The sequence below is a fragment of the Octopus bimaculoides genome, chromosome 23 (assembly GCF_001194135.2).
Source record: "Octopus bimaculoides isolate UCB-OBI-ISO-001 chromosome 23, ASM119413v2, whole genome shotgun sequence".
Lineage (NCBI taxonomy): Eukaryota > Metazoa > Mollusca > Cephalopoda > Octopoda > Octopodidae > Octopus > Octopus bimaculoides.
The window spans coordinates 22360484-22371545 of record NC_069003.1 but is presented as its reverse complement, the minus strand read 5'-3'; the positions used below and the strand labels follow the sequence as shown (position 1 = coordinate 22371545).

Here is an 11062-nt window from a genome sequence, read left to right as displayed (position 1 = left end):
TACTTATTCTATCAATCTCTTTTACCAATCTGCTAAATTGCTGGGATGTAAACACACCAACCCTACTTGTCAAGTGTTGGTGGAGAACAAGCAGAGACACACACACACACACAATGGGCTTCTTTCAGTTCTGTCTACCAAATCCATTCGCAAGGCTTTGGTTGTTCTGAGGCTATAGCAGAAGACACTTGTCCTAGGTGCCATGCAGTGGGACTGAACTTGCAACCATGTGGTTGGGAAGCAAGCTCCTTACCACACAGCCATGCCTGTCTCTCTATCAATCATTTATCAGTGGCACTTGTTTAGATCTGTATGACAACAGAGGTCATTCTGCAAAAATTATTCATACACAAGGGACATCACTGTTTAACTTGTCAAACCTTCAACAGCACCAAGAAGCAGCAACAACATAAATCATAACACACACACACACACATAGACACACTGTTGGTTGATGTCCAGAAATCTACTGTTTCATTTACCAAAATGAAATGTGAATTATAATGACTGTAATGTTTAAGGTGTTGAGCTAGCAGAATCGTTAAGTGGCATTTCGTCCATTTGCACATTCTGAGTTTAAATTCTTTCAAGGCTGACTTTGCCTTTCATACTTTTGGGATCAATAAATTAAGTACGAGTTGACAACTGGGGTCAATGTAACTGACTTAACCCCATCCCTGAAACAGCTGGCCTTGTGCCAAAATGACTGCAAGATTTGTTTGATCACATGGTTAAAGGTTCAAATGTTACAACAGTCATTGTGCTGTATCTATGAGTGAGATGCAGAAATTCAAATTAAATGTTAGCTGCATTTATCTCACCTGTCTCACAAGACTGACAAAGATCATGGATTTAGCATCTAATGATTTAATTAAGAAATAATTGTTGTTATCATTATTACTATGTAATTTCAGTCAGTCTTTTGTAACAGACTGGCTCTGGTATGGAAGGTCACTTATTAAACAGTTAACAATGGCCTTGAGGTCCTTTTTACCATAACATATCAGTTCCAGTTATAACAATCCTGATTTTATTTTTTAGACAACATTATTCAACTTGTCTGTCCTTGTTGTTTAACTACTCTTTGAATGCCTTCCATCATTACCATTCTATTATCACAAGGCGTTTCAACTGTGACTATCCTGTCTTTTATTCAGTTATAGTATTTCTTGAACTACATTAGCCAGTGTGGCCTTTGGTCTTTTTAAGACCTTCAAACTTGTATTATCTTAACATAGTACTATACACTTATACATGTGCATTCATTCATACAGATATATATATGTATGTGTGTGTATATATATATATATATATATATATATATATATATATATACACACACACACACATATTTCTATACACGCACAAATAAAGATATATAATCTTCATCTCATCTTTTTCAGGTCTTCAACATACAAGAGCAGCTCTACAGAAGTGGAAGTGTCGTACACTCAAGGATTTTGGAAAGGAAGTCTTGGCACAGACCTTGTCACTTTGGCTGATCTGACCAACCTTACAGTTACTGCTAACATAGCCTGCATCACTGAATCAAAGAACTTCTTCATAAATGGATCTGGCTGGCAGGGAATCTTAGGTCTTGCTTATCCTGCAATTGCACGGGTAAATATGCTGAAGCCATTTCTGTGTTGAATGTTTATTCATCTGCAGCTTAAATATTTTTTGTTTTGTTTCCTGCAAATAGGAAAGTCCTATGTATGGATAGCAAGACCTAAGTTATGGTTTAGCCCTGGGTTACATCTGATACAGCAGACCTATTACCAAAGATATTCCAGTTATGATAATCCTGTTTTTTTTCTTTTGGTTTAAACATTGTATATCTAAGACTATATCAGATTGTTTCCCTCCTGTTGTTTAACAACCATCTACACACCTTTCATCATTGGCTAGCAGACCCTTGATAAAATATATCTCAGTCATAACCATCCTTTTATACAACATATATCTAGGACTTCATTCTTCAATATATATATTTTTTTAATGATAATAGGACATTATTTAAGGGACATTTTGCTGCTATTTTTCTAAATTCAAATGGTCACCATCACTGGCCAGCTCATTGAAACCTTAATTCTTTTCACTAGGATCACAGTGTATTTGCCAGTGACTAGATAGGAATGGTCAGCATTCTGGCCAGTAGTTCTGATTTATAAACTCTACTATATGCATTGATTACTGTTTCTTCTCATTGTACATCCAATGAAGTATGAAGAAATAAATAACCTTCATCTCCACAGAAGTTGGCAGCAGCAGACCAGTGGAGGTGACTAGCACATGTAGCAACATACCACATGTCTACCAGGTCCACTTACAAAGCTTTGGTCAGCCCAAAGCTGTAATGGAAGACACTTGTCCATGGTACCATGCAATGGGATTGAACCGGAAACCGTGTGGTTGGGAAGCAATCTTTTTACTCCACAGCCATATCCCGCTATGAATTGGTTTTTTTTTCTTGAGCCTATGTTACTTTATGGAGATTTTTGGTTGTTACACCACACACACACACACACACACACACACACACACACATCATACTGTATATGAAAATATAAACTGGAGGGCATAAGTCACATTTGATATGTCCCTACAATCAAAACTGCCGTGATGTGCTCCCTAAAATAAAATCCTGAAATGTTTTCCTCCTCAAAAATAAAATCGTTTTATAATATATAATGTATGCATTGTCTTTCTTATTCAGCCTGACAGTTCGGTGCAGCCATTTTTTGACATCCTTGTTCAACAGACTGGGATCCCAAATCTGTTCTCTATACAACTGTGTGGATCAGTGACGAATAGGGAGCACCTGGAAACTGGTGGTACTCTGGTATGGTGTTCTTCTTTTATTTTATTTGCATTGTTTGGGGTTTATGTATGTCTGGGAATAGCTGTAAGGGATTTGTGAGATGTTTAGTTCGAAGGGAGTGTCTGTGTATGTGTGTGTTTTGGAAGGATATATGTGAATCTTTAGCATTTAAACCAGCTAAAATATTCTAGCCAAAATATTCTACCTGTCTTATGTTCAATCCAGCCAGATTTGGCCCTTCACACCTATCCTACAATGTTATTCTGAAAATATACAATCACATCATCAAAATTTTGAAGCCATGTGATAATGCACGATTAATTCAAAACAATGTCATTGAATAAGCATTACATTTGACAAAATAATCTGAATGCTAAAGGGTTAATATGCTTGGGTTGTTGTTATGTGAAAGAACAGCTGTGGCTGTTTGTCCTGATGTGTGCAGAGAATGTTATCAATGCATCTGTGTAACTCAGTTTAGGTTCTTTTGTGTAGTGACATAAAAGGCACCTATGTTAGTGATATATAAAAGACACTTGGTAAGTCTATGGAGTGGTTGGCATTAGGAAGGGCATCCAGCCATAGAAACCAAGCCAAAACAGACTGGAGCCTGGTGCATCTCTCCAGCTTACCAGTTCTAGTCAAACTACCTTACCCATGTCAACATAGAAAATAGATGCTAAATGATGATGATGATGGTAGTTATGGTGTGTGTGTGTGCGTTTATGTGTGCATGAAAATTAGTTTTTTCTGTGTGTGTGTGATTAGTTCTGTTGTGTTTGTTTAGGTGTGTGTATGTATGCATGTTAAGCTGTTGTTGTTTGATCGTTACCAGGTTTTGGGCAACATTGATGAGAGTATGTACCAAGGTCCAATGTACTTTACACCAATCCAGAAAGAGCGGTATTATGAGGTCCTTATTACAGATTTACAAATTGATGGGGATAGTTTGGGCCTAGACTGCAAAGAGGTAAGTTGTCTTCATTTTGTGTGTATATGTTTACATGTATAGTCATATAAATTTGCATGAATGCCCTTTATCAGAAAACTTTTCCTCTCCTTTCTCCCTCCATGTAATGTGTATCTGTTCAACTGTGTATGTGCCTCCTTCCATAGTTTGAAAAGTTGTTGTTGTTGGCACTCCGTCACTTATGACGTCGAGGGTTCCAGTTGATCCGATCAACAGAACAGCCTGCTCGAGAAATTAACGTGCAAGTGGCTGAGCACTCCACAGACACGTGTACCCTTAATGTAGTTCTCGGGGATATTCAGCGTGACACAGAGTGTGACAAGGCTGACCCTTTGAATTACATGCACAACAGAAACAGAAAGTAAGAGTGATAGAAAGTTGTGGTGGAAGAGTACAGCAGGATTCGCCACCATCCCCTGCCAGAGCCTCGTGGAGCTTTAGGTGTTTTCTCTCAATAAACACACACAACGCCTGTCCTGGGAATCGAAACCGCGATCCTATGACCGCGAGTCCGCTACCTTAACCACTAGGCCATTGCGCCTCCAGTTTGAAAAGTAGTATGTATTAAAATCGAAAGGCAGCAAGCTGGTAGAATTGTTAGCATGCTGAGCAAAATGCTTAACAGCATTTCATCCATCTTTACATTCTGAGTTCAAATTCCACTGAGATTGAGTTTACCTTTCATCCTTTCAGGGTTGATAAAATTATACAAGTTAAGGAGTGGGGGTCAATATAATCGATGAGATCCCCTCCTCCAAATTTGCTGGCTTTGTGTTAGAATTTAAAACCAATATGTATTAAAATCTTGACAGAGAATTGCCTTCCTACATTAACAAGTTGAGACAGTTGACTCTTCTCCCTTACAATATCTTCTATTCTGGGAGAAAAAAATTATTGTTTGAACCTTCAGATCCAATTAGGGAAGGAAAGGAATGTAATACGAACATATTTAAAGACAGTCTTTATCGACTTAGAATACAAGTCATTTTTGTACCTGCTTAGTATTATAGCCTTAGGCAAGTTGTTCTGATTTGTCTAACTATACTTTTTATATGATATCACGCTAACCTTACAATTATGTTGTTAACCTATATAACAGACATCTAGCAATAATTAATACATGTCAGGCAGCAGACTGACAGAATTGTTAGCATGCTGGGTGAAACACTTAGTGGCATTTTGTCTATCCTTACATTCCAAGTTCAAATTCCTCTGAGATCGATTTTACCTTTCATCCTTTCGAGGTCAATAGAATAAGTACCAGTTGAAGATTGGGGGTCAATGTAATTGACTTATCCCATCCCCAGAAATTACTGGCCTTCTGCCAAAATTTGAAACCAATAATTAAATCATGTTCCTTGCTGTGATAATCTTTCCATTTAGTTCTGACTTGTAAATCTCTTATATTCACTTATGAGGTGTAAATCTCATCTGTGAACACTTTAAAAACTGTAAAATGTGTCATGAAAAGCCATAACCAGCAGAAAGGGATACAGCAAGCATTCTGACTGTGTCTGCATGCTGGAAATCATCCCCACATCTTTGAACAGGGGATAGCCATCAGAACTTGGAGAGTGTTGTTACTTGAAAGCCATATGTGTGGCAGCAGGATTCTGCTCCTTGCCCTACCTCCAGTAAGAGTCAGAAGTTCTCTCCTATTGATACCTATGTCCAATTCTTGCAGATCAGTCTCCATGTTGTGTTTCTGTTGTATCATTTCAGTACAATTTTGATAAAACCATTGTTGACAGTGGAACCACCAACCTTCGTCTACCAAATACCGTGTTTCAGGCCGTTGTGTCAAAATTGAAGCAGCGTGTTGTGGTAAGTGAAATAATAGTTTCCGTAAAGAAATTCTTTACTTTTTATTATAGGACATGGCTGTTGTGTTTACTTTTACTATAGTGTTCTCTTGACGGTTATATAAATAATTTTTTACCCTTTAGCATTTAAATTGGTTATGTCTGGCCAAAATATTCTACTTGCTTTATGTTCAAACTGGCCAGATCTGGCATCTCACACCTATCCTAGAATATCATTTTGAGCATAAACAATCACTTCAAAATCTCAAGGCTACAAGGTAATGCAGGATAAATTCAAAACAATGAATCAATAAGCATGACATTTTACAGTAATCTAAGCACTATAGGGTTGAAAAAGTTATCTCTTGGTATAGACATGGTTAATATATCTATCTTCACTGCAGGGATCTCATAGATGGCATGGCAATTATATAAAAAATCTTTATTGAAGAATCTCTTATAGACATGGTAGCTATATTTATCTTTACTGCAGGTGTCTGTGGTTATCTATTATATAATTAAACTTTACTGAATATGTGTCTTATAATATAGAGAAAATTGCTCTATGTCTGAAGGAAGTACTAAAAAATAAAGTTAATTATAGGCCAAACCTTGGCATTCGTTGATGATGAATTTCATATCTGTCTTGTGGTTTCCTCCTTTAGAGACTGTCTAACATGTCTGTGTAGTAGACATCACAGTTCCAGATATGGAAGTTATATTCCATTGTGGCTCTCACAATTATACAGTGATTGTTATTTCTAGCTTATTTGTTTTATATTAATTTCAATTTTGATTATTTGCTATTATCAAATCCTCTTTGACTGACAGATTGAAGTGATCACTTTATTTGGTGTGAGTATATCTTTATTTCCAGACATTCTTTTACTAATACTTCACCACTTTTGTTTCTCTCATCTTGGATTCCTTTCAACACATTTTTTTTTTCCTTTCTTTATCCTTGACCGAAATATCTTCAGGAATTCCAACACTATGTTTTCTTTCACTCGGTTTTCACACTGCTTAACATGCAACAGTCATGTTGGTACAAGACTGATGTTTTATTTTTAAAATCAAATAGCTACAAACTTAAACCTCTGTTACTCAGTCGTTCAACTTACTTGCAGGCCATGCAAAAAAAGAAAAAAGACAAAGAATAAAGTAACCATATTAGTAGACAGGAAAATGGGAATGATGGAATGATTGTGAACCCTGGACAGATTCAAAGCCATAACTTTATCTCAAAACAGTCTACTGCTTTTAGATAAAGTTATAGCTTTGCATCTGCCCAGGGTTATCTCTGGTATTTCTCATTGAAGAAAGTTAAGGAAACAGAGACGCTGTGTCTGGAAATCCAATAGAAGGCAACACTGGGCAGATATGGTGTTGTTATACCTTTGACTATAAGAGAATATTTTCTCCACAATAACTACAGTGTATTTGCCTTGAGAAGTTAAAATATGTCACAAACATATTTTAACTAAGTTCATTCATTTATTTATATATATATATATATAATATATGTGTATTGGCGTTAAGAAGAGCATCCAGCTGTAGAAACTCTGCCAGATCAGATTGGAGCCTGGTGCAGCTATCTGGTTTGCCAGTCCTCAGTCAAATTGTCCAACCCATGCTAGCATGGAAAGCGGACATTAAACGATGATGATGATGATATATATATATATATATAATATAATATAATATACACTCACACACAGAGGCATGTCAAAAGAGTTCATACTGTGGCACCAGTTCCTTCTGCCAGCCAGCGCAGTTGTGCTTTATGCAATAGAATGTGCATCATTTGCCAGGCTCAAGATTTTTTTTTTTTTTTTTTTTGTGCGGGTGGCACAAGAAATGCACCATTTTGAGCGTGGCCGTTGCCAGTACCGCCTGACTGGCCTTCGTGCGGGTGACACGTAAAAGCACCCACTACACTCTCTGAGTGGTTGGCGTTAGGAAGGGCATCCAGCTGTAGAAACTCTGCCAAATCAGATTGGAGCCTGGTGTAGCCATCTGGTTTCACCAGTCCTCAGTCAAATCGTCCAACCCATGCTAGCATGGAAAGCGGACATTAAACGACGACGACGACACGTATATATGTATGTGTGTATGTATGTATATAGACATACACAAATCAGCTTTATTTTATAATTTTCTCTCTATTTTCGCTGTCTCACTTTTAATTTTCCTGGTTTGTATGTTTGGAATTGTTTTAATGCGGGGAAAAAAGAAAGAAAAAAATGGCTTCTTGCTGTTCAAGCATGGGGTAAAGGTGAGGCCTGTTTCATTTGTGAGATAAACTGGAGCATGTTGTAATGTGTCTTTACCCTGGTCACAATACAATGACCATAGTAAGATTTGAACCTGCAACTATGGTTCACCACCTTAACTTCACATGCATGAATCTGAATGTGCACTAGAACTGATTGAAACTCATTCATGTTGAAAATGTTATAATTTAGTATTTTTGCTGAAGAAATTCTAATTCTAATATTAATAGACAGTGTTATAGAGAATTAATGCATCTCATTGTTTTTAGACAAACTGTTTCCTATCTGTGTTTTAGGACCAGAGGCTAGAGCTGGATCCAAGTTAACCTTAAGTACATCAATGGTGCTAACAGGGGCAAAGATTTGTAATATCAAGAGGCTGTTGGTTACAATCCTAGTTCAGTTAGCATAAAGATGGGTCTAGGAGGGATTAAGGGGCCATGGTTGTAGATGTGGTATATTTGGGCATAGAGGTGGGTCTGGGGTGGTGGCAGTGGTGGTGATAGTCAAGGAAATATAACTGTGGATGTGGTTTATTTGAGCATAGAAGTGGAAATAAGAGGTTATATTCCATAACACAAGAATCATAGAATATTTGGCATGTAGGTAGGGACCAGTGTATCTCAATGCTTTTTTTTGATTGAACACTTGGGAAGACTTGAACTCAGAACTGCAAATTGACAAGCAATTGTCATCATTGTAGCAGTGATGTCAATATTTACAACAAGACACTGAGACTGTGTGGTATCTACTTTGATAGCTAAGTGGACTGAGCTTATGACTACATACCAGAGACACAACATACAATCTTGGTTTCAAATTTTGACACAAGGCCAACAAGTTCAAAGAAGGGAGCGAGTCGATTACATTGACCCCAATGCTCAAGTGCTACTTATTTTATTAACGCGGAAAGGGATGTAAAGCAAATCCTACCTCGGTGGAGTTTGAACTTGGAATGTAAAGATGGATGAAATGCTGCTAAGCATTTTGCCTGGCACTGTAATGACTCAACCTGCTCGCCACTTTCATATACAGGCATATCTTGGCTTAAGTCGTTTCGATTTAAATTGTTCTTGATTATACGTTGTTTTCAAAAATAATATATGGAAAAATAAAAATTAAGTCAAGTCATTTTACGCGACTTTATGTCTGTCCACCACAAATACTGGAATCGTAAAATCACTAAAAAACCGTTAAAAGCACGTAAAATCATGTTACTGTACAATAAATAAAAATAAAAGCATATAAAATCATTAAAATACATATAGTAAATGTTAAGATACACACCATAAAGTAGTGTAGCTTAGTGAATGAAATCACCAAATTGTATGTGCGTATTGGTAAATCTAAAATAATTTAGTTTTTTTTTTTTACTATTGTGAAATAATAATTACTGAATTTGTTTTTTAAGCTTAAAAAAGGCTTTTATTTTACTGTGTCTTATTGCAAACCATATTCATAAATAAGCATCCGCGATGTACGGTAAACACCACCAAATTGTATTCGTAAATCTAGATAACTTTTTTTTACTGTACTGTATTAAAAAATAAAAATGATTGTTTTTTGTAAGCTTAAAATAGGTTTTTATTAACCATGTATTATTGAAAATGCATTCATAAATAAAGTACAGAACTGGGAATGGTTATTATTGGTTTAGCCTAGAGAGTCAAGTCTCCTGGAACCAATTAATGACTTAGGGTGACGTATGCCTGTATACAATATTAAACCATTTCACAAGAGGATTTTTGTTGATAAGTTCTTACCATTCCTCTAGGAATTACGAACAATGCCAACACCATATTTCTCCCTTTTTGTCACTTGTAGGTAAAGGGCAAGAGCCAGGAACATTACATTCTGTGTTCCTCATGCCAACTGAATTTCCTAAACTCTGCTATTACCAGTGCAGACCGGCACCAAGTTCCTTCAATTCTAGATTTTTATTTCAGTAATTAATTTTAGTCATTCAAATAGTTGCCTAGTAACCCTTATCCATTCAGATGGTTGCCTAGCAACTCCCTAACTATCCATTAGTTTGCATGTCTGATCCTGTCTCTGTTGTGAATGTTGATATTTCAGCCCAAAGGAACGTAGGGCTGTAGTCAGACAGGAGGTTGTATTTCTAACCTTTCTCTATTGGACTTCTATTAATTATGCATACATGTGTGAGTGTGTGTGTATGCATGGGTTTGTGTGTGTGTGTGTGTATGTATGTGTATAATTGTATCAATCTCAAAGGAAATACTGACATACCAACATTGAAAACTCATTTTGCATCTCCCTTCTTTCTTGATCAAATTCTTCCTGTTTTATTTTCTAAAATAAGAAACCTTTCAACAAATGATGTGGCATTTGCTTTTTATTTTTATTTTTTGCATTTGATTTGGTTTTTTGCTTTATATTTTTTTCTTTATTTTCTTTCTTTTGTTTTTGATATTATAAAGAATTTGACTGTTTGTGTACATCGTTGTCATGTTTTGTTTCGGTCATACATCAGCTTGTGACAACCAGAGCAATAGAAGGTTTCTTACTTAAAGAAACAGATCGTGGTTGGCAACAGGATGAGCATCCAATTATAAATTAGTGTCTTAATAAGTCTTTGTCAAACATATGCCAGCAGAGACAAGCATATGTAAAACAAGCAAATAATATATATTTATTTGTGTGTGTTTATGTATTTTCTGTTTGTTGGTGATGTCGTGTACTTAATGTGCATTTTAGCATTTGTCAATAGTAAGTTTTTACATTCATATATAATTTCTGTGATTCTGTTATATGCTTATTTTCTTTCTCTCTCTCTAATCCTCTATATTTCTTTTTCTCCCACTCCTTCTTTGCTGTCCCCCACCTTTCTTTCACTCTCTTTCTTTCCTTCTCCCTTCTCCTCACTCCCTTATTTCTTTCCCTCATCCTCTCTCTTGTCCCCTTTCCCTGTTGCTCACACATCACTATAGACCATTTTTCTTATCGCTCTGTCTTTTCTAAATGGGACGTCCGACTAGCCAGACATCATTTCTCTCTTCTCTCACCACTTGATATCTTTTTTCTCTTCTATTTTTTATTTTCTAATTATTCTATATCCTTTCAAAATTTCTCCCAGGTGTTACCCATTACAATTCGCCTTGGCCTAATGGCCCTAAACATCTGTCTTTGTCAATCATTTCTGGATGTCCACTCTGGTGTCATTTGTTCATTCGAA

At 36.4% G+C, this 11062-nt stretch overlaps 1 protein-coding gene across 4 annotated transcripts in view; it reads left to right on the top strand.

Annotated features, from left to right (window-relative positions):
* LOC106876969 (beta-secretase 1) overlaps positions 1-11062 on the top strand; it is a 55622-nt gene that overhangs the window by 33493 nt on the left and 11067 nt on the right. For 3 of the 4 annotated variants that reach the window (XM_014925738.2, XM_014925739.2, XM_052976022.1), the window contains exons 4-8: positions 1404-1620; positions 2717-2842; positions 3657-3791; positions 5514-5615; positions 6425-6448. In XM_014925738.2, coding sequence (XP_014781224.1) covers positions 1404-1620; positions 2717-2842; positions 3657-3791; positions 5514-5615; positions 6425-6448 — 604 coding nt within the window. The remainder of the gene's footprint in view (positions 1-1403; positions 1621-2716; positions 2843-3656; positions 3792-5513; positions 5616-6424; positions 6449-11062) is intronic. The other variant, XM_014925740.2, reaches the window with a different exon arrangement.